A 20,252-nucleotide genomic window follows, 5' to 3' on the forward strand; every position below is an offset into this window, starting at 1 on the left:
GCAGAGTCCTGGCTGCCACCAGAGGCTCTCCCAGCGTCTGGGGTTTGCCATCTCCTTGCTGGGAGCACAGATGGGAACCCTGACTGGATGCTCGAGGGTGAATAGGAGCACCCTCAAAGAAGGTCCCCAGACCTGGAACAGGTGGGATTATGGGACATGGAGGAGAGGAGCTGGGTACAGGATTGGGGCTGGCATGGGAACTGGTGAGCCACTGGACCATGTTGGGAAGACGGCAGTGAGGGGGTGGATATTGCACAAGTTGGAGATGTGCTGATCTCTCATTCCTTGGGAATGCTGCAGTACTTCCTGGGCTGCTGTCACCCTGGCCACCCTTCTCAGTGAGAATGCACAGCAGGAGGCAAGGCAGAGCTGCCATCTGCAAGGGTGGGCCAGGAGCCACTCTTTGGGGCCCTCAGAACTGCGAAAATACGGTGGCCTGCACCCCATTTCCTCCATCACCGGAAACAAGCAGAGTGCTGGAAGTGTCCTTGTCACCACATCCAATCTTCAGAGGTCGCTGGGGGGCCTCACCTCAGTGCTGCCAGCCCACGGTGGCCCATGGTGGTGTCATGGGTCTCACCACACTGACCAAGGCTGTCTGAGATGGTTATGGTGGAGCTTGGCTGCTTGCAAGAGCCAGCTGGAGCTGCCCGGGGTAGACTGCCTCAGCCGTCTGCTCAGGCCGGAGATGGAACCCAGCCTGCTGAGAAGGTCTGGCAGGGCACTAGGAGCCAGCTGGGACTACACTTGAAGCTGGGCCTTTGAGATGAAACTGTTTTCCCATTCAAGTTTGCAATGAGCCATGTGCACTGGCCTGATCTGCCGAGAGAATTTATCCAAAAACCTCATTCCGTTTGGGTCTGATGCAGATAAATTTCTGCTGCCCTAATGATATCCTGTTGGTCCCAGGGCTAGCTAGTCCCCAGGCATGAGCCAAGCCTGTCAGATGAATCCTCCTCTGCTGATTGCCTCTTGCCATGCACAGCCACCCCATGGCTGTGTGTGGAGGGGCCCCTCACAGTGAGGAGCAGCACAGGAGAAAGTCACATCCCCACCCACATGTGAAGATGCCCCGCGGAAAAGGGCCTGCGGAAGCGCTGTCTTATCTGCCCATGTCACACACAGCTTCACCCTGCGCTCCCCTTCCTGCTGTCCCCACCAAGAAGGAAGCGTGGAAGCCTTCTTCTGCTCAAGAGCAGAGATCAAAGACAATATCAGAGTTTCTCTTCCCTCTGCTTAGAGGAAGAGGTTTTTACCAGTTGGGAAAACAGAGCCCAAAGGCGATTAACACCTTCCTGCAGCTGTAGCTCCCAGCAGAGCCACTGTTTCTGTACCCTGGATGCTGCACCTCTTGCAGCAGCTGTTTCACCTTACGAGTTGCCCTCGCTGGGGCAACTGTTGCTCCTCTGCCTCATATGATTCATCCAGAGTGCTGGAGCAGAGGAGCAGCCACGAGGCACCTTCATGATCCGAGTGTGACTCTGCCATCATCTTACCATCCCAGGGCCAGGAACCACCCACAGCACTGCTGGACAGTTGCCCAAATCAGTTGGGCTGCACTCAGCAGGAGGACGGTCTGGCCAGCACCAGGAAAGAGTCTGCTAGACGTGCCAGGAGTGGGGCTGGGGGCCAGCAGGGGGGCTGGCAGGGTGGCAGCTGGTGGGGTGACAGCTCCTATGTCTCCACAGGTGCATGGAGGCCCTGCTGGTGTACTGCAAGTCAGGGAAGAAGGAGGAGCCCTACGTCACCATCACCCGCAAGCGCTGGCTGCGGAAAGGCTACGAGGTGGAGATGGAGCAGGAGGTGGGACACTCGGAGCGCCGGCTGGCCACGCACCGCAACGCTTTCAAACGCATGGCTGTCATCCAGGCCTTCCTGGGCTCCACCCCGCAGCTCACCGTCCAGCTCTACATCAGTGTCTTGGAGAAGTACGTCCCTGTTGCCCGAGGTAAGGGTGCCTGGCATGTGGGCTCCCTAGGAACCCCACCAGGGCACAGTGCCAGCTCCTTAGCTGTGTGTGCCAATGTGGCATCCAAGCAATCCAAGTGGTTGTGTCTGGGATCACAACTGCCACTGGACTCCCCTAAAGGTGGAGCACAACCCACAGAAGTTGGGCACTCATCAGCTCTCTGCTTTTCAGCTTGCAGTGGGGATGAAGACAGTGGGAAGAGTTGGCCATGACTGAGGTGCCAGGCTCTGCTCCCAGCCCCGATGCTTGTGGGTATCTGCCCTATAGAGCCATGCCATCCCCTCAGTGCCCTGTCCCATAAAAATGGCAGGTGCCTGCCCCAGCCTGCTCCAGTCTCCATTAGTTTTTTTCTGTCTAGCTACAGCCCCTGGGTTCCCTACAGTCCTTCCACTGGATCTATTTCTCCACCTTTCCCAACAGCCGGAGCTCCTAGGCCAGCACTCCCACTCCCAGGCTCCCTTGCGAGCTCCCAGGATGTTTATGTGCTTGGAGGTGGATGTGCCAGAGCAAGCTTTTAACTCCCACTTCTGCATGCTACCAAGCCAGGCAGAACCTCCTGCTGCCAGCAGCTCCCCTCGAAGTCACCTCATCATGGGGACTGTCACCACCAGCCGTGAGCTGTCCCAGCAGTGCTCACACTGAGCCTCCTGCTGTGAGCCCCAGGGTTTGGCACCCTGCACTTCTCACCCAAGATTGGCACCCCATGTTTCCCACATGGAGCTGGCACCCCAGGCTTTGCACCTCAGGCAGCAGAGAGGCTGGACACACAGTGCAGTCCCTGATGCTGCCTGACTCCCATGCTCTCTCCCTCTGCAGCTGTCCTCATGGCCATCTGCCTGGTGTCGGTCACCTACGGAGCGCTCGTCTGCAACATCCTGGCCATCCAGGTCAAGTACGATGACTACAAGGTCCAGCTGCGGCCACTGGCCTTCCTCTGCATCGTGCTGTGGCGCAGCCTGGAGATCTCCACCCGCGTGGCCGTCCTTGTGCTCTTCAGCACTGTCTTCAAGCACTGGATCATCCCCATTGCCCTGGCCAACCTGCTGGTGGTCTTCTTCTTGCCCTGGGTGCAGTTCTGGCGCAGTGGCACCCACCTGCCCGACAACATCGAGAAGAACTTCAGCCATGTAGGCACAGTGGTGGTGCTTTGCGCCTTCACCCTCCTCTATGCCAGCATCAACATGTTCTGCTGGTCGGCCGTGCAGCTCAAACTGGCCGACCGGGACCTCATCGACAAGTCGCAGAACTGGGGCCGCCTGGCCGTGTACTACGTGGCCCGGCTGGCCGAGAACACGGCCCTCGTCATCCTCTGGTACTTCTTCAAAACAGACGTCTATGAGAACGTCTGCACCCCACTGCTGGTAGTGCAGCTGCTCCTTGGCTACTGCCTGGGCATCTACTTCATGCTCCTCTTCTTCCAGTACCTGCACCCCTGTCGCCAGCTCTTCCGGCACAACGTCACCGACTTCCTGCACTGTGTCTGCTGCCACCGGCACCCACCAGGGACCCCACTGTGCCTCGAGGCACCCTTTGAGCCCGGTGTGAGGCACAGCATTGTCTGAGGCACAGCTAGCACCCATCTCTTCCAGCTGACTGTGGGCATGGGGATGGGCAGCACTGGGCTGCACCAGCAGTCGGAGGATGCTCGCAGCATGAGCCAGGCACTGCCTGGTCCTGCAGTGGCAGCCAGTACCAGTGTGTCTTCACAGTGACAGGGGGACAGGAATGTGCTCACCTGCCCAGGACCATGCATATGAACATGAAGGAGGGTTGACTTGGATTTGATACAAGAAAGGAGTTTCTTACAATGAGAGTGGTGAGGCACTGGCACAGGTTGCCCAGAGAGATGGTGGACATCTCATTCCTGAACATATTCAAGGCCAGGTTGGATGGGGCTCTGAGCAACCTGGTCTAGGTGAAGATATCCCTGCTGATGGCAGGGGAATTGGACTAGGTGGCCTTTAGAGGTCCCTTCCAATCCAAACTATTCTGTGATTCTACGATTCAAGGACTTGTGGGGTGCCCAAATCACCTGCAAGCTGGCTGCTGTGCAGTGCACAGCCCATGGGGTGCCCCTACACCCCCACCTGCTGCTAGGATGCATACTGTGACCTTGGGCCATGGGTGCCACTGGGACTGTTTTAAGCAGTAAAGAAACTTTGCTGTGGCTGCGTGTCTGGGTGCTGGCAGTGACTCATGCAGAGGGTGGGGACTGTCCCGCCAGGGCTGGCATGCATGCACACACCTGCTGTCCACATAACCCTCATGTTCATGGGCACTGAAACGGGGCTGCCCCAGCGGGGCATATGGGGATGGGGGGAAAAACCCTCAGTGGAGCTGGTAAGATTCAGGAGCATGGTGAGATGGGGGCTGGCCTCATACTGTGCTTCCGTCAGCGTGGCCATGGCTGGGGGCCAGGAGAAACCAGCATGCCAGCAAAGAGCAATCCTGTCCAACCTGTTCCTCCAGGCTCAGGGCCTCAGAACTGACTGCTGTTCCCAGCTGGAGTGCCGGGCACTGCAGAGCTTGGGGCCTCCAGTGGAGGGCAGGCCAGAGGGGAAAGGTGGCTGGCAAAACAACAGGTATGCTGATGGGACCCAGGCATCCTGGCCCCAAACTAGGAGTGTGACCCCACTCCTCCAGTACCCATTTATAGGGTCAGGTCAGTTTGGGTACAAGAACAAGGATGCTCGTCCCCCCTCATGCTCACAGAGGTGCAGCACTGCTGGTGCTCAGTTTTAACTCATCTGCACTGTAATGGATCCCTGGGCCAGATTCTGGCACCGGCGCAGTGTCCCCAGGATGCTTCTCCTCCTCTGGTGGTTTTTCTGTAAAACAGAGGCAGTGGAGGGAGGTCAGGAAACAGCACATTGGTTGAACCGGTCACAGGATGGATCCTCCGCAACTTCTTCCCACCAGGAAATTCCTACCTTAAAAGAAGCCCATTTTTGTCCTCAAAGATTGTAAAACCCCAGGAGGAGCAGCCTGATGCCCTCCCACACCCAGTCATGTGTGCCAAGGGGACCCTCAGCTGGGGACCATCCCCGGCCGGCACAGGGGGCTGGTTTGGGGTTGGCCAATGCGGTCAGCCCTGCCTTCCCGGAAGGTGGCCGGCCTTTGAAACTACCGGCATTTCCTCGAAGGCTTCTCAGGGGAAAGTCCCCGCGGTGCAGTTCCCGCAGCCGCAGCCGGGATTGCCGCACCGCCTGCTCCCTCCATAAAACGTCGGGCAGGCAGCGGCAGGCGCGGGCAGGCAGCAGCAGGAGCGGGGACATCGCACCATGGGCAACTGGCTGGTCAACCACTGGTTCTCGGCCGCCGTCCTCGTGAGTGTGTGGGCTGGGGGGCTCACAGGGGTAGGGCAATGTGGGGGGCTATGGGGGCTACGGGCCCTGGGGCGCTCGTGGGAGAAATGGGGGCTGATGGGCTGTCCCGGGGCTGGGCTCTGGGAAGAGACAAGAGTCCCTTCTGCTCAGCCAACCTGCGTACTCAGCCAGCCAGGGGAAGGATGGGGGTTTGGAAAACTGAAATCTTAAGGGAAATGCAACTCAGAGGAAAGGGAGGTCCTGGAAAACTTAAAAATGCTCCTGGTTTGCCCACTTTGGCTGGGAACCTCCCACATGGCTCTTCTCCCTTCATGAGAGCAGAGAATCCTGTGAGAGCCCACGCCAGGGTGAGGAGATGGAGATGGTCCATAGGGACCATCTGCCAGTGCTGTGCTGTGGCATCACTGGTGTAACAGAGCATGCCTGGCCAGCACCCATCGACTGGTTGGCACTGTATGGGGAGCTATGAATACGTGGGGAAAGGGGAGTTTACAGGAAATTGGACTATCTTAAGTTACCTTAAAAAAGGTAACTTAAAAAAACCCCCAAACAAACAAAAAAACAAATAGAAGGCAGAGTGTTTTTTGGGGGAGCTCTGCAAAAAGTCAGTGGCTGTGAGAGGGGCCAGTGTGGGGTGCAGTGGGGTTAGGCAGGGGATGGTGAGGCTGGGTGAGCCAGCTCCCTGTAAAACTTCCTCCTCCCAGAGACTTCCCTGCGCAGCCCCGACCAACCTCCGGACCTGCCTTCCCGTTACACGGGTGTTGCCTGCTCCTGCCTTTCCTCCTTCCTCACGCATGGGTGAAGCACAGGGCTGTGGGTGACAAGACAGTAATTTTGCAAGACTTCCACATCTCCGCCCACCCTTGGCCCTGTGTCCCAGCCCTGTGCGTGATGCTGCAGCTCATAAGGAAACAGGATGGGATGTGCTGTCATGACACCCTCTGGCTGTGCCTGCACCTGATTGCTGCAGAGTGAGGGGCTCCCAAGGCCAGGGCCCTTCATGATGCTGTGACTTTTCCCCACAGGCAGCCTGGCTGGGCATCAACATCTTCCTCTTCACTTACTACTTTCTGTTCTTTGACCAAGATGACCGATATTTCTACACCAGGGCCATCCTCGGGGTAAGGTGCTCTCCGACAGCACCCTGCCTGCCCAGGCACATGTGCATCCTGGAGCCCTCCTGCAGTGGGGTGGGGCTGCAACATCCCATGCCCCTTCCTTGTTCTGTCCTCTTCCAGCCCACCACCATTCTGTCCCACTCCCCAGCCCAGTATTGCTCCTTGTTGGTCCCTGTCTTGATCCCTGTCTGGTCCCAGCCCAACAACATCTCAGCCCAATCCAGCACCACCCCCTCCCAGCCCAGCTCAGCCTCTCCCTTCCAAGTCTCCATCCCAGTCCAGCATTGCTCCCTCCCAGTCCCCAGGCCAGCATCACTCAGTCCCAGCTCAGCATCATTTGGCCCCATCCTAACCCAGTCCCGGTTACAGCACCAAGGGAGGTGCTCACCCCTCTTTTCTCCCCAGTCTGCCTTGGCGTGGGCTCGAGCATCAGCCAAGTGCCTCAACTTCAACAGCATGCTGATCCTGCTGCCCGTCTGCCGCAACCTCCTCTCCTTCCTCCGTGGGACCTGCTCAGTGAGTGCCCCGCAGTGGCATGGCCAGCATGGCCGTACCCGTCCCTGTCCCTGTCCCTATCCTGACACCACTGCCTCTCCCTGCAGTGCTGCAGGCGGACGCTGCGGAAGCAGCTGGACCACAACCTCACCTTCCACAAGCTGGTGGCCTATGCCCTGGCCCTGCTCACAGGTATCACCAGCACTGGGCTGGGGTATGGGGGCACGAGGGAACGGCCATGTGGGTGACTGCCTGTCCCCTGTCCAGCCGTGCACACCATTGCCCACCTCTTCAACCTGGAGCGCTACAACCAGAGCCAACAAGCCACTGACGGCAGCCTCCCTGCTGTCCTCTCTAAGATGCACCTGCAGGACAACAAGTGGCTGAACCCCATCCACTCTAACGAGACGGTGAGCACAGCCTTAGCATCCAGCCCCCTGCCACCACCTGTCCCCTGCCCCCCTAACCCATCCTGCCTCCCCTGCAGACCGTCGAGTACATGGCTTTTACGACCATCCCGGGGCTGACGGGGGTCATCATCACACTGGCGCTCATCCTCATGGTCACATCCTCCACTGAGTTCATCCGCAGGAACTACTTCGAGGTCTTCTGGTACACACACCACCTCTTCCTTGTCTACTTCGCTGGCCTTGTCATCCACGGCATTGCGTAAGACTCCTCACCACTCCCCAAGGCAGGACATTGAGGGGCAGTGGCTGCAAATCCCCTGTGGGCCACCCCAGGAAGGGTCCAGTGGGGTTGTGAACTGCCATTCCCATGGTGGGCTAGCCCAGCTGGCCTCGTGCAGCGCAGCTCAGCCCTGGCTGGGAGGCAGGATCTGGCCCTTGGGCTCACCCCTCACCTCCCTACAGCGGGCTGGTGCGTGGGCAGACAGAGCAGAGCATGGCAGAGGTGGACCCCCATCGCTGCGCCCAGTACCTCACACAGAGGGACCAGAACTGCACCCACCACTGCTGCAAAGACCCTGAGTTTGGGAGCATCCCTGCTGAGGTAGGGCAGCACTGGAATGGGTGAGAGGGGAGAAGCCCTCCCCATGGGAGGCTCCAGCCCTCGTCCTCCCCAACCCTTTGCCTTCCTCTGTCTCCACAGTCCTGGAAGTGGGTTCTGGCCCCCATCATCCTCTATGTCTTTGAGCGGATCCTCCGGGTCTGGCGTGCGCAGCAGAAGGTGGTTGTCAAGAAGGTGGGTGGTGCAGGAGCCTGTTCCTACCCCAGCTCCTTTCCTTGGAGTCGCTGGTGCTGCAGCTTCTCGCTGTGGTGGCCGTGGGGAGGTGGGTGGGGTGGTGGCCACAGCCCCTTCCCAGGGAAGGAGCCAGGCTGGGTGCTGAGCCCCGTCCGTGCCCCCAGGTGGTCATGCACCCTGCCCGTGTGCTGGAGCTGCAAATGCAGAAGAAGGGCTTCCGCATGGAGGTGGGGCAATACATCTTCGTCAACTGCCCCGCCATCTCCCTGCTGGAGTGGCACCCCTTCACCCTCACCTCTGCACCCGAGGAGGACTTCTTCTCCATTCACATCCGGGTGGCTGGTGACTGGACAGAGCGTCTCATTGACACCTTCCAGTCAGAGAACCCCAGGTAGGCTGGAGAGTGCCCCAACAGGCCATCACAGGGATTTGAGGAGGCCACACCTCTCACCCAGGCCCTCCCTTGGCCAGGATCGAGGTGGATGGTCCATTTGGCACTGCCAGTGAAGACGTGTTCCAGTACGAGGTGGCCATGCTGGTGGGAGCGGGAATCGGAGTCACTCCCTTCGCCTCCATCCTGAAATCCATCTGGTACAAGTTCCAGCAGGCTGACCAGACCCTCAAGACCAAGAAGGTACAGAGTGTCCCATGGGAGCAGCTGTGGGTTTTTCCATGCTGAGCTTCCCAGTACTTGGCATTGCGTTCTCCCACCCCTCTGTCTCTGCTCCATCTTGAGCAACTCCTCTCCCCCCACATCCCAGATCTACTTCTACTGGCTCTGCCGGGACAGAGAAGCCTTTGCCTGGTTTAACGACCTGCTTGCCTCGCTGGAGCAGAAGATGGCTGAGTCGGGCAAGGCGGACTTCCTCACCTACCGCCTCTTCCTCACTGGCTGGGACACCAGCATTGTGAGTTGACCAGAGGCTGTTGTGGCTGCAAGAGGGGACACGGAGTGGCCGAGTTGGGCAGGGCAACCACGACAACGGCTTTCAGGCACAAAGTCCGGGCAGTGGTGTTTGGTGGGATCAGCAATGGATACTCCTCCACGGTGAGGGACTGGAGGTGGGCTCAGGGGTGGTGTCTGGGGTTCTCACCGTCCCTGTTCTGCCCAGGCCAACAACGTGGCACTTCACTTTGACACCGCTACGGACACGGTGACAGGCCTCAGGCAGAAAACCATCTTTGGGCGGCCCATGTGGAACACAGAGTTTGCAGTAGTGGCTGAAGCCCACCCCAGGTGAGAGGTGGGCACAGAATTTGGAATGCTGAAGCGGGGATGCACCCCTCTCCTCCCTGGCACTCAGCATTGGGCTGGGCAGTGGCTTTGGGAGAGGTGTGCTATCCCCAGCAGGGAGCCTAAAAAGCTTTGAAATCACTTTACCCTGAGTCGCCCACCTGGCGCTGACATCCCCATGCTGTTTGCAGGTCGGTGGTTGGTGTGTTCCTCTGTGGGCCGGAGGCCCTGGCAAAGAGTCTGCAGAAGTCTTGTCACCAGCACTCCAGTCTGGACCCCAGGAAGGTCAAATTCTACTTCAACAAGGAGAACTTCTGAGTAGCAGCGAGGCTGGAACCCCAGCGGGCAGGGACATTGCCTGTCTCACCTCACCTCCTGTGCCAGAGCAAGGCCAGGGATAAGCATCTGTGCATGCATTGAAGCCAGGCAAGACACAGCAAGGTACTCCTTTCTCCATGAGAAATTCCAGGTTCAAAGACTGCTGCCTGCCTGTCCTGGTGTACAAGGGATCCTCATGGAGCCAGTGGGCTGGCAGCTCTACATGGCCCCTTCACTGACAAACCAGAGACACGTGCTGCAATGATGCTGCCAGAGCAGTGGGAAGCAGCAGGAACGCCCAGTGGGCTGGGAAGAACCACAGGACACAGATGGGACACAGGCATCAGGGGCCAAACATGCTCCTCCAGGTTTAAACAGTTCTTTGTGTAAAAGATTAAATTAAACTTGTTTTTCTTTGCAATGAGAGTCTCCGTGGCGAAGCAGCCCATGCTCTGACCTCTTGTAGGGCTGTAATAAAACAGCTGGTTGATAGCAAACCCTCTGAGGTGCAGGGTCAGACACCCCTCTACAAGGACTTGCTGCCATCCTGCCACCCCCAGAGCCAGGCTGCCCCCAGAGCCAGGCACCCCAGCACACAGGCCAGCAGCAGATGCAAAGCTCACACATACCCTGCTCCAGCATATGCAAAAAAGAGGGAAAACTCCCCTCCCTGAGCTGGCTGGCATGGTAAGTGATACTGCAATCCAACATGGAGCCCTTCCTGCTCTGCCAGCAGAGACAGAAAGCCAAGCTCTCTGTCCTGCCCTTCCCCTACACCCCTGCGAAGAGCACGGAACAAGAAATTCCAGGACTAGCTCTTGCCCTGGTGCTGTGGAGGAGGGAGGATGGCAAGTGGTTTGGACAAGACTGGAGACAGGCCAGACTGCACCTAGAACCCAAGAGTCCCACTGGCCTCCACGAGAGACCAAATAAGGCAGCCAGAGACATGGCTTTATTCAAACCCTCCTCCCACTTTATTTCAAACATCATAAAATATACACAGAGGAAAAAAAGAAAAGGATGAATTGGAGGGAAAAACGTTGAGGGGGACACAACCTCTCCCAAAATGCAGTATCAGCTCAGGTACCAACAGGAAGCAGCTGCCATGGAGCATCACCTCTGCCCACCACAAGCCTGCCAGAAGGAAGGGGAGGAGACTGAGTCTGGCATGGAGAGAAGCAGGACAGAGCCCCATCCTGGGCAGCTCTGATTTACTGGAGGAGAAGGAGAACAGGCACAGGTTGAGGGTCAGGTTAAGGATATTACCTGTCAGGGTGCCCCTGTGGACTTCTGGATCTGCTCCTTCAGAATGAGGATGCTCTGCCGCTGCTCCGGGGGCAGCATGGCAATCTGGTCTGCTGTCAGCTGCAGGACCTGCATGATCAGCGCTGCCTGTGGGGAGAAGGGGGTCAGAGACATGCCCTGCTGGAGAATCCATGGGTTACCAGAGCCAGGGAGGGGCTGTCCCTGCCACAGAAAGGCACACAGGAAATTTTGTTCCTTACATCTCCCCCTTTCCCTTTTCTTCTCTCACCTTCTCATGATCCTGGGGGGTGACCTGGCTCTGTCCAGGGCTAAAGCCTCCAGGCTGACCAGCTCCTTGGACTCCTGCCCCAGGAATGCCTCCTCCCTGCAAGCCTGCCCCTGCCATGTTAGGAACCTGTGGGAATGAGAGAGGGGGTGAGGACCGAGGGGTATCTGGACTCAACCATACAATTCCAGGAAGGTAATGCAGATGATCTGATGGATGCCCTTGGACAGCCTGAAGATGCCTGAGCATGATGAGAGACAGGCTACCACGTGTTTTACATGCTCTCCTCTCCCTCCAACTCCTGCGCTCCTTCCTGCACGACAGGAAGAGGTGGAGAGAAGCTTGAGCCTTGTCCTGTCCCCAGCAGATGGGCAGTGCCTGGGGAGATGGGACCCAGAGCCAGTGTCCCAGGCCTTATGCTTCCCAGAGGCGTTGCTCTATGTGACACCTTCCACCCAGCCCCAATCTACAGGATGCTGTCAGTGCCCAAGCAGCTGAGCAAAGACGTGTGTACCTGGCGGGGCCCCTGTGGGCCACTGGCTCCCATGTTAAGTGGCCCAGGACCCTGTATCCCACCGGGCATGGGGCCACGTGGGTTGGGACCGGGCCCTCGAGGCTCCAGGCCCCGGGGCTCCAGGACCCTGGCCTCCATGGCCCTGGCTTCCAGCACTCGTGGCTCCAGGACCCGCGGCTCCAGGCCTCGTGCCTCCAGCGCTCGCGCCTCCAGCACCCGGGGCTCCAGCCCGCGCGGCTCCAGTCCTCGTGGCTCCAGCCCTCGGGGATCTCTTCCAACTGCGGAGGAAAGACAAGGTAAGGTGCTGAAGGGAGCAACGCTGCAGGGAGTGTGGGAGCGAGCCTGTGCCTCCTTTGTCTGGGGGATAGCAAGCACCCAAAAGGTGCAGGGCTGGGGGCAGAGGGAACATGCCTGGAGAAAGTCCCTTGCACCCTGGGATGGTCCCTCCTTGCCTGGTGTCAGTCATTTCACTGCCCAAACCCCCTTCCTACACCTCAGGTCAGGGCAGCTGGCTCTACTCTCCTTGCCTGCATGCTCTAAGCCACCCAGTATTTCATGCCCCCTCTCTCACCTCGAGCGTCCATCAAGGGCCCCCGCGGCTCTCCCATCAGTGGTCGGGGTTCTCCCATGGGTCCCCCCCTCATCTCATGGGGGGGGCCACGGCTGTCATGACCAGGCATATGGTGCATAGGGGCTCCCTGGTGGGGCGGCCCAAGGTAACCTCTGATGCAGAGAGACGAGGAGAGCAAAGCAGGAGGAGGAGAGAAAGCGAGAGAGTGTGAATCAGACACTGGCTTGGCACGGTCTGGGCAGAGCGCTGGGATTGCCCCCGAAGCCGGCCGCAGGGGAGGAGGGTGAGGCTGACACAGGGATAGGTGCTGGTGGCCCCATGCCACAGGGCAGCTGCCATCACCCCGGGGATGTCCCGTCCCCGGGGAAATGGGCCGGCCCCCACGGTCGGCAGCACACAGGCCTCCGACCAGGTAGCAGTGACTCCCGGAAGGCTGGTGCCATCCCTGTCCTCAGTGAGAGGTCACCCTTGGGCAGGGGACAGTGCCAAGGGTTCCTCTCCTTCCCTCTCCCCTCACCTGGGCTCCACTTCTCCAGTGACTGAGAGCAGGGTCCCTCCGCGAGGGTCATTCGGGGCATCTCCCAAAAGGCCTCGGGGCGGCGGGCCACTAGCAGGTAGAGGTCCACGCTGCATAGGGGCCCTCGGGTCTGGCATGGGCACTGCCAGGGAGACACACAAGAGCTCGTGAGGATCTGCATGACCAGTGCCGTGCCGAGACCGTCCCCGGCGCTCTGGGGCCGGGTGTGGGTCGGCTGCACTGCTGGGGAGGCAGCCCCACACCCAAGGCTGGAGCACACCAAAGCCCCTTTCCTGGCTGCTGATTTTATTCCTCTCTTTTTCCTCCCTGGATCTACCTCAGGCTCCTTATGGCACAAGGGGTCAAACCAAGCGTGGGTTCTCCCATGGCAATCCCTACAAATGTGGGCATCAACACCCTGCTGACATGGGACCAGGAGTAAAGCAAGACCTGGAAGACTCCTGGAAGTGCAGTGTCAAAGGAGGCTGGAGCCTAGGCAAAAGCCCTCTCCGAACAGGCTCTCCTTTTCCACTGGAGGCTCCATGCACGGCTCTAGACCGTTCTCTCCTGCGGCCCTAAAGGAAATCCTGCCTCCTCCTCCTCTTAACCCTGCCAGGCTACAGGGAGTGATATGCTAGTCCCCAGGCCTCAGCATAGCGGGGTGAAAGCTGCTCTCTGCACACTCCACAATGAGCTCCATGGGAGGAGGGAGCTGGCGGGTGCTGGGATACCTTGGACGCGTTCGATAGACGCAGGCCTGGCAGGTCCCACGGGCGAGAGCTGCAGGTTCCCTGGGCAAGCAGCAGGAAAAGAGGGAAAGAGCAGACACGTAAATAGTGTGTGCACACATGCACCCAGCCTTGGGGACAGTGCTGCCTGCAAGATCACACTTCCTAAAGTCCCCAGGAAAACCTACAGAGAAGATGCAGCAGATCTGGCTTTATCGACCTCTTCCATTAACACCACCTCTGTCACCACAGGCAGCACAGTCCTTCCCTTGTTCAGGGAGAGAGGCAGGGAAGGAAGACAACCTGCCAAAAGACGTGGCACTCTGTGGGGCCACGTTGGCCCCACAACACACAACCAGTCAGCTCCTGCTTCTGCCCCTGCCCACAGTTTCTGCTCTCCAAAACCTTTCGGGTGCCAAGAACTACCACGCTGTTCTCAGAAAGACATTGCCCACTCCAAAGAAAACAAGAGTCAACTACCCCTAAGGCCAAAGTATCTCAGACCAGGTTTACCACGTTCCCGAAACAAGGCCTAGGATACAAGTCAAGACAACAGGAGTGTCAGGTGCCTGCATGCTTTGTTACTGGGAGAACAAGAACGCTCAGGTCTCCCTAGCCCTGGCACATGGCAACACGTGGACCATAAGGAATCTGGCTACGGGGCTGGGCCATACAGACCGTGCCTGCGGAGGGAAAGCCGAGCCGTCACTCGCAGGGAAATTCCCAGCCAAGCCTCAAGCCAAAGCGGAGGCCCAGCTCCCTCTGCTGGGCACGGCGGGGGAGGACGCAGTGGCCGCACCAGCTGCTTCCCAGCACGCAGGCAGCAAAGGAGCAGGACAGGGACCAGAGAAAAGCAAGCTCTGCCTGCCCGCACAAGCACAGGTACAGACAGGGGCTCGCAGAGATGGAAAACACAGGCACATCCCGCGCGGCGGGGCTTGGCAGCTCTCCCTGGCTTCCAGGGCATGACTGCACAGCATAGCAGAGAACGAGCTGGGAGCAAACCAGTGCGTGGGCTGAGTCCTGGGAGCCAGAGAGCTGCTACCCCAGCTTTGTGGCTAAGCCTTGTGCTACCACAGCCCAGCACTGTGGAGCTGCCCCAGGGGCAGGCACAGCCAGGTTGCAGGTGGCTGGCAGGGGCTCTGGGTGCTGCACTGCTCAGCACTCACAGCCTAGGCCCCGCTGGAGGGAGGCTCACCCCACACACAACACCAACCATGTCTGTTTTACCTTGTCCGCGCTCCAAGGGGACAGGCCCTGCGCCCGGCATCCCAACCTGTGGCTGCAACCCACCTGGGAGAGGAGAGGCAGAGATCAGCCATCCCTGCACCACTAACCCATTCCTTTGGCCCCAAATACCTTCCCCCTCCCAGCTCCTGCGGGGGTATCTGCAGGTTTATTTCCTTGGTGTTGGTCCTCCCCCGAGATAATCCAACATTCCAGCCTGCCTCTGGCAGCAGCCACAACCACAACGTGTGGTATGGGACCACATGTGCTCTCATGGGGCCAAGCCCTCCGGTCAGGGGGAAGGTAGAGGGGGGGTGTCTGCAGGACCTGTGTGCCCACAGGTGGGGTGGCTTGGCCCAAACTCACCTCCTGGAGCCATGGGGCCGGGTCCCGGGCCCTGCACAGGGGCTGCCATCTGCCCTGGGGCCGGCACTCCCCCCTGCATGGGTGGCTGCATCAGAGGAGGAGCGCCGTTCACATGCATCCCACCCTGCCGGGAGAGACACTAGAGTTCAGGGATGTCTGGTCATCCAGGTATGCACCCCAGCTGGAAGAGCTGTCCATCTTCCCTGCACAGCTTATGTGTTGTGCAGGCTCTTACTATGGGCTGTGGCTGGGACGAGGGGGTGTTCTGTGGGTTCAGCTGCGTGTTGGGCCCTGGCCCAGGCCCTGGTCCTGGCCCAGGTCCTGGCCCTGGCACTGGCTGCTGGTTACCTGGGATCAGAGGAGGAACACTGGTCTGGCGATGCAGGATTTTCTAGGGCGAGAAAAAGGAGAAAGAAATTCTTTCCCACTCCCACTCCACACAGGCTGCCACTGACACGCTCCCGACCCCGGATGAGCAGCAAGGGACGAACCAGCGCGATCTCGGGGTCGACGATCCTCATGACCACCTGAGCCTGCAACAGGGCATAGGCCAGCTGGGGGTTCTGCAGCAGCATGTTCCTAGCTTCCTGGGGGCTGTTCTGGACACACAGCTGAGAAGACACGCACGGGTTAGAGCTCTGACAAGGTGTGACAGGGCAGTGGCAGTGGGAGCTGTGCCCTCCTACACTGACCTTCATCTGCTTCATGAGCTCAAACATCTGCTCGGGGGGCAGGCTGGCCACCGCCCGGCTGATGGACTCGGGAGCGTCCTCAGGGTTCACAGGGTCCCCGTAGGGTGACTCTATGATGGGGGCACCCGTGCCCAAGCCTGAAACACAGTCGGTGACCTTGTATGGCAACATGAACCAACAGTGGGTAATGGGGTCATGAGGAGGGGAGCACCACCCACTACGGGGAAAGGGGGGTAGTGAAAACAGGGAGACATCAGGAGGAATTTCTTAACAGAAAGGGTGGTCAGGCATTGGAATGGGCTGCCCAGGGAGGTGGCAGAGTCACCATCCCTGAAGGTGTTTAGGAAAAGACTGGATGTGGCACTTAGTGCTGTGGTTTAGCTGACAAGGTGGTGTTTGGTCAAAGTTTGGACTTGATCTTAAGAGATCTTTTCCAACCTAAAAGATCCTGTGGTCACCTTGGAGTGAAAACACAGCAGTGAGCCCATGCACCCCTCCGGGGAGCCACTCACAACATCCCTTAGAACAAGTCAGCTCTCACAGCCACACAGGAGAGCACCACCTTGCTCTGCAGCACTGCCAGGGCCAGGCCCACCCCAGAGTTCAGACTCACTCTTGAGCTCCTCCTTGTTCTTCTCGCTGGCGGCGTTGTCGACGCGCAGGGCCCTCCCGCTGAACTCGCGCCCGTTCAGGTTCCTCATGGCGCTCAGCGCCGTCTCCTGGTCCTGGTACTCACAGAACCCATATCCCTTGGGCTTCCCTGTCTCCCTGTCATACACCAGCCTGCGCAGGGAGGGGAGGGACACCACTGTTGAAGGCAGGGTGGGCACCCAGCAGCACCCACAGCTACCAAAGCAAGGGAGGAGCTGCTGGGATACACCCTACGGGTGTGCTGGGAGCAGTGGAGGCACTGATGCCAGGCTTAGGCTGGTTAAGTCATCCCTAAGCCAGAGCCAAAGGGTCTCCTGGCTTCTGGGAGGGGTGTTCCCAAAGCTCTGGTGTGCAGGAACTCTGACCCCACCAGGCAGCTCGTAGGGGCACAGGATGGGACTGGATGCTCCTGGAGCTCACAAGCTCTTAACTGAGAACTCTTCAGGATTTGGGAAACACCCTTGGGAGACACTGGAGCAGGAGTGAGGAGCACAGAGCCTTCCCAGAGCCTGAGCACTCCTCTGCCACAGCAGGGTGGCCCCTCCAGCCCATGTCCCCCTGTTGAGCTCCGTGTACTCCATCTCCAGGTGACCAAGGCACAGCCCCTCAGCCCCTGAGCACACCTGGTACAGCCTCACAACCTCAAGCAGATGCTGCACTGCTCTGCTCAAGGTGTGCCAGGGCAAGTTTGGACTGCATATTAGGGAAAGCTCTTCACTTGTTGTCAAGCATTGGCACAGCCTGCCCAGGGAAGTGGTGGATTCACCATCCCTGGGGATGCTCAGAAGGTGTGTGGATGTGGCACTTGGGGACGTGGTTTAGCGTAACAGTGCTGGGGGAACGGTTGGACTCGATGGCCTTAGAGGTCTTTTCCAACGTTAAGGATTCCCGACTCCGCGGTTCCCAGAGCCCGGTCTGGGGCCGAGCAGGGGGACGCAGGGAAGGCCAGCGGCCGCTCTCACCTAAAGCTGACCACGGGCCCAACCTCCGAGAAAATGTCCTTCAGCTGCTCCTCGGTGGCCTCGTATGGGATGTTCCCCACTGCGGACACAGACGGAGCCGCCGGTCAGCGCGGCTGGGACCGACCCAACGGCGAGGGGCGGGGGGGACCCCACCTGATGCCCCGTCCCTTCCCCGTCCCCGCCCCTGTGCTGTCCCTCAGTCCGGCCCCTCTCACCGAACACGGAGCGCAGGGACCGATCCACGGCCGGGTCCCGCACCGACAGACCCGCCATCGCGCCGCCGGCCACTTCCGGTCCGCGCACACACCGGCCCCCCGCTTCCGCCTCCGCCCGCAGAAGCATGGCGGCGGCGCTCTCGGAAAGTGCTCCGGCGGGAAACGCCCGGTAGGACCGCGACCCCCGGACCGGGAGCGGGACCCCCGATTGTGGCCTTGGGGAGCCCTCCTGGCACAGCCGGTCAGGAGGTGCCAGCTCCTGGAGCAGCCCCGCGGCCTCGGTGGTGCAGTTCCGGGCACCGGCCCTGAGGCACAGCCCCTCGGGTATCCCACCCCGGGCACCCCATCCCCGAGAGCCCCGATCCCACGGCACCCTGTCCCGTCAGACCCCCGGGTACCCCGCTCCCAGGGTGCCCAATCCTCCTAATTCCCCTGGGACACCTCACCCTTAGTGTACGCCCCCTCTGGAGTACTCTACCCCCCAGACACCCCATCCCCTGGGGTGCCCCGTTGCCAGGCACGCCATTCCATCCCATCCGTATTGCCCAAACCCAAAGCATCCCATTCCCTGGGACACCACCCCCAGGACACCCCACCACCTCGGTCACCCTGTCCCCAGTGCCCCCAGCCCCTGCCCCGGGCAGCAGCCAGGGCTCCGATGTCCCTGGCACCCAGTGAAGTCCCTCCATCCCGGGGCTTGGCAGGATGAAAGCCAAGGACATCTCCATCCCCATCCCTGCACTAGCCACGGAGCGGCGAGCATCGCCCCAGCGCCTCAGTGAGGGGAATGCGGAACGAGGGGGGAACGGGAGCGAGGGATAATGGGGAGCCCTGTTCTGCTCCAGCAGGTGATGGTGGGACTGGCTGGGAGGAGGGTCACAGGGCCAGTCCCGCACCAGGAGGGTCTGCAGAGCTGGAAGGGCCTGATCAGGCCTTGGCCTTGCAGGGAGCATTTGGAAGAGAAGCAGCTGCTGGACAGGCGCTACCAGCTGCAGCAGGTGCCAGGGGGCTGCGTGGCCCTGCCCGTGCTGGAGGAGAAGCTTTCCCAGCTGTGCCTTCCCCCGGAGATGCCCTGTGAGCTGGTCTGGATCCAGGTCGGGAGAGCCCCCTTGCCCCAAGCCCTGCATGGGGCGATGAGGTCTCAGCCCCACGTGCCACATCCCTGCAGCAGGACCCTGTCCCCTCCAGGGCATCCCGGCGACGGGCGCCTGCCCAGAAGCTGCGGGATGAGCTGCGGCAGCTGCTGGATGGGAGCTGGTCGGAGGAGCTGGAGCAGGATGTGCCCCATGCCTGGCAGCGGCACGGGGACCTGGTGCTGCTGAGTGAGGACAGCTTCAGGGCTGCACCGTGGGAGAGCCTGGGTAAGGAGGAGCAGGGTCTGCCTGCCCTGATCGTGCCCACAGAACCTGTTCTAGCCTTTTCCACATTTCCTGGGATGGGTGTGTTCCAGGTCCAGTGCTCTGGGAGACGGTGGCGTCGGCTTTGGGTGCCCGGCGGATAGCCAGGCGAGGACGGGTGTTGCCAGACGGGATGCGGACCCCCAGTGTGACCCTGCTGCTGGGCCAGGACGGCTGGGTGGAGCACGTGGACAATGGGATCAGGTAGGCAGGAGCCATGGTGCGGGATGCGGCCGGCACAGGGAAGGGGCCACTTTCACCATCCCGGCGGGGTCTTCCAGGTACACCTTTGACGTGACCAAATGCATGTTCTCACCGGGAAACATCACGGAGAAGCTGCGGGTGGCCTCACTGCCCTGCTCCGGGGAGGTCCTGGTGGATCTTTATGCAGGTAATGGGGATGGAGAAGGGCTTTGGCAGGGTGGGCAGGCAGAGAGCAGTGATGCAGATGGCATCCAGATGTCATTTCCAGCCTGGAATGAAAAATACTTAGGCTTAGAGCTCCCACCCTGTTTGTGAGCCCTCAGCTATCCTGGCACTTCTGTCCCTCCTGTGTCCCTGCTGCCTTTGGACACTTAGGATGACCTTGCACTCAGGCTCTGCAGAGCACCACTGTTTGAGGGAATCATTTGGATCCAGGGGAAAGATTTGCCGCTGTTTTGTGCTTAGGAAAGTTAGTGCTTCCAATTTGTGCCACACTGAAGGGATGTGGCACCCACAAAACTGCTCTGGATTAATTAAATGTTAGTCTGGGCACTCCTGCACAGAGTGGAAGCAGGGCAGGTTTCGAGCTGATGGCCACAGACTGAAGGTAAAATAAGCTCCTCTAAACATTTTTCAAGACAGATTTTGCTTTTGCAGAGGAGGGAGGGGTGAACTTCCATTTACCGAGTGTTTGGGCTCGTTCCAACCCAGAGCAAAGCAGTTTTGGAGAGCTGGGGTGACAGCGTATACCCCGCCCTGCCTCCAGGGAGGAGCATGGGTCTCCAGCAGGTCCTTGCCCTCAGCCACTGCCACCTCCTGCCCGCAGGCATCGGCTATTTCACGCTGCCATTCCTTGTTCATGCGGGAGCCGCCTTTGTCCATGCCTGTGAGTGGAATGTCCATGCTGTGGAGGCTCTGCGCCGGGCCCTGGCACTGAACGGGGTGCAGGATCGGTGCCACATCCACCACGGGGACAGCCGGCAGGTGAGCACTGCTGCCCGGCCGCGGGCCCCT

The 20,252-nt window shown here is 59.8% G+C and overlaps 5 protein-coding genes across 7 annotated transcripts in view; 4 read left to right on the forward strand and 1 right to left on the reverse strand.

Annotated features, from left to right (window-relative positions):
- The first annotated feature begins 688 nt into the window (after positions 1-688).
- XKRX (XK related X-linked) lies at positions 689-4,140 on the forward strand. The gene is made up of 3 exons (XM_029959204.1): positions 689-711; positions 1,689-1,948; positions 2,786-4,140. Exons 1-3 carry the CDS (start codon positions 689-691, stop codon positions 3,529-3,531), a joined length of 1,029 nt encoding a protein of 342 aa, XP_029815064.1. The 3' UTR covers positions 3,532-4,140.
- Positions 4,141-5,207: 1,067 nt separating this feature from the next.
- On the forward strand, positions 5,208-10,063 carry NOX1 (NADPH oxidase 1). Its single transcript, XM_018070621.2, has 13 exons — positions 5,208-5,295; positions 6,321-6,416; positions 6,819-6,929; positions 7,016-7,100; positions 7,176-7,318; positions 7,396-7,577; positions 7,781-7,919; positions 8,019-8,111; positions 8,276-8,502; positions 8,583-8,745; positions 8,873-9,019; positions 9,224-9,348; positions 9,537-10,063. Exons 1-13 carry the CDS (start codon positions 5,251-5,253, stop codon positions 9,661-9,663), a joined length of 1,683 nt encoding a protein of 560 aa, XP_017926110.1. The 5' UTR covers positions 5,208-5,250; the 3' UTR covers positions 9,664-10,063.
- Positions 10,064-10,614: 551 nt separating this feature from the next.
- Positions 10,615-17,742, reverse strand: CSTF2 (cleavage stimulation factor subunit 2). Of its 2 annotated transcripts, XM_018070797.1 has the most exons (15): positions 17,638-17,742; positions 17,423-17,501; positions 16,423-16,592; positions 15,810-15,946; positions 15,609-15,728; positions 15,353-15,508; positions 15,118-15,241; positions 14,755-14,817; positions 13,528-13,587; positions 12,797-12,938; positions 12,280-12,431; positions 11,709-11,986; positions 11,198-11,323; positions 10,930-11,055; positions 10,615-10,797 (listed from the first exon to the last, which is right to left on the reverse strand). In XM_018070797.1, the coding sequence occupies exons 1-14, from the start codon at positions 17,693-17,695 to the stop codon at positions 10,933-10,935; spliced, it is 1,788 nt and encodes a 595-aa protein (XP_017926286.1). In that variant the 5' UTR covers positions 17,696-17,742; the 3' UTR covers positions 10,615-10,797; positions 10,930-10,932. The 2 variants fall into 2 exon arrangements, with proteins under 2 accessions (XP_017926286.1, XP_017926287.1); XM_018070798.1 differs by lacking the exon at positions 13,528-13,587.
- SYTL4 (synaptotagmin like 4) overlaps positions 17,521-20,252 on the forward strand; it is a 12,204-nt gene continuing 9,472 nt past the window's right edge. For both annotated transcript variants that reach the window (XM_018070795.2, XM_018070796.2), the window contains exons 1-2: positions 17,521-17,525; positions 18,483-18,485. The gene's annotated coding sequence lies outside the window, so the exon portion shown is untranslated. The remainder of the gene's footprint in view (positions 17,526-18,482; positions 18,486-20,252) is intronic.
- The window catches only part of TRMT12 (tRNA methyltransferase 12 homolog), a 2,987-nt gene continuing 553 nt past the window's right edge, over positions 17,819-20,252 (forward strand). The window contains exons 1-6 of the mRNA XM_029959113.1: positions 17,819-18,413; positions 18,581-18,731; positions 18,809-18,998; positions 19,088-19,238; positions 19,316-19,425; positions 20,065-20,248. Of these exons, the coding sequence (XP_029814973.1) occupies positions 18,343-18,413; positions 18,581-18,731; positions 18,809-18,998; positions 19,088-19,238; positions 19,316-19,425; positions 20,065-20,248 (857 nt within the window). The 5' untranslated portion in view covers positions 17,819-18,342. The remainder of the gene's footprint in view (positions 18,414-18,580; positions 18,732-18,808; positions 18,999-19,087; positions 19,239-19,315; positions 19,426-20,064; positions 20,249-20,252) is intronic.

The sequence above is a fragment of the Manacus vitellinus genome, unplaced genomic scaffold (genome assembly GCF_001715985.3).
Source record: "Manacus vitellinus isolate BGI_N305 unplaced genomic scaffold, ASM171598v3 scaffold_19_pilon, whole genome shotgun sequence".
Lineage (NCBI taxonomy): Eukaryota > Metazoa > Chordata > Aves > Passeriformes > Pipridae > Manacus > Manacus vitellinus.

Bases quoted from the DNA above. Each gene is read 5' to 3' on its own strand.
- XKRX (XM_029959204.1), top strand. From the start codon at position 689: ATGGAACCCAGCCTGCTGAGAAG. The intron at 712-1,688 runs GTCTGGCAGGGC...ATGTCTCCACAG, and splicing joins GAACCCAGCCTGCTGAGAAG to GTGCATGGAGGCCCTGCTGG. The intron at 1,949-2,785 runs GTAAGGGTGCCT...CTCCCTCTGCAG, and splicing joins GTACGTCCCTGTTGCCCGAG to CTGTCCTCATGGCCATCTGC.
- NOX1 (XM_018070621.2), top strand. From the start codon at position 5,251: ATGGGCAACTGGCTGGTCAACCACTGGTTCTCGGCCGCCGTCCTC. The intron at 7,578-7,780 runs GTAAGACTCCTC...ACCTCCCTACAG, and splicing joins CTTGTCATCCACGGCATTGC to CGGGCTGGTGCGTGGGCAGA. The intron at 7,920-8,018 runs GTAGGGCAGCAC...CTGTCTCCACAG, and splicing joins TTGGGAGCATCCCTGCTGAG to TCCTGGAAGTGGGTTCTGGC.
- CSTF2 (XM_018070797.1), bottom strand. From the start codon at position 17,695: ATGGCGGGTCTGTCGGTGCGGGACCCGGCCGTGGATCGGTCCCTGCGC. The intron at 17,502-17,637 runs GTGAGAGGGGCC...CTGTGTCCGCAG, and splicing joins GTCCCTGCGCTCCGTGTTCG to TGGGGAACATCCCATACGAG. The intron at 13,588-14,754 runs GTAAAACAGACA...CTGCTTGCCCAG, and splicing joins CCCCTTGGAGCGCGGACAAG to GGAACCTGCAGCTCTCGCCC.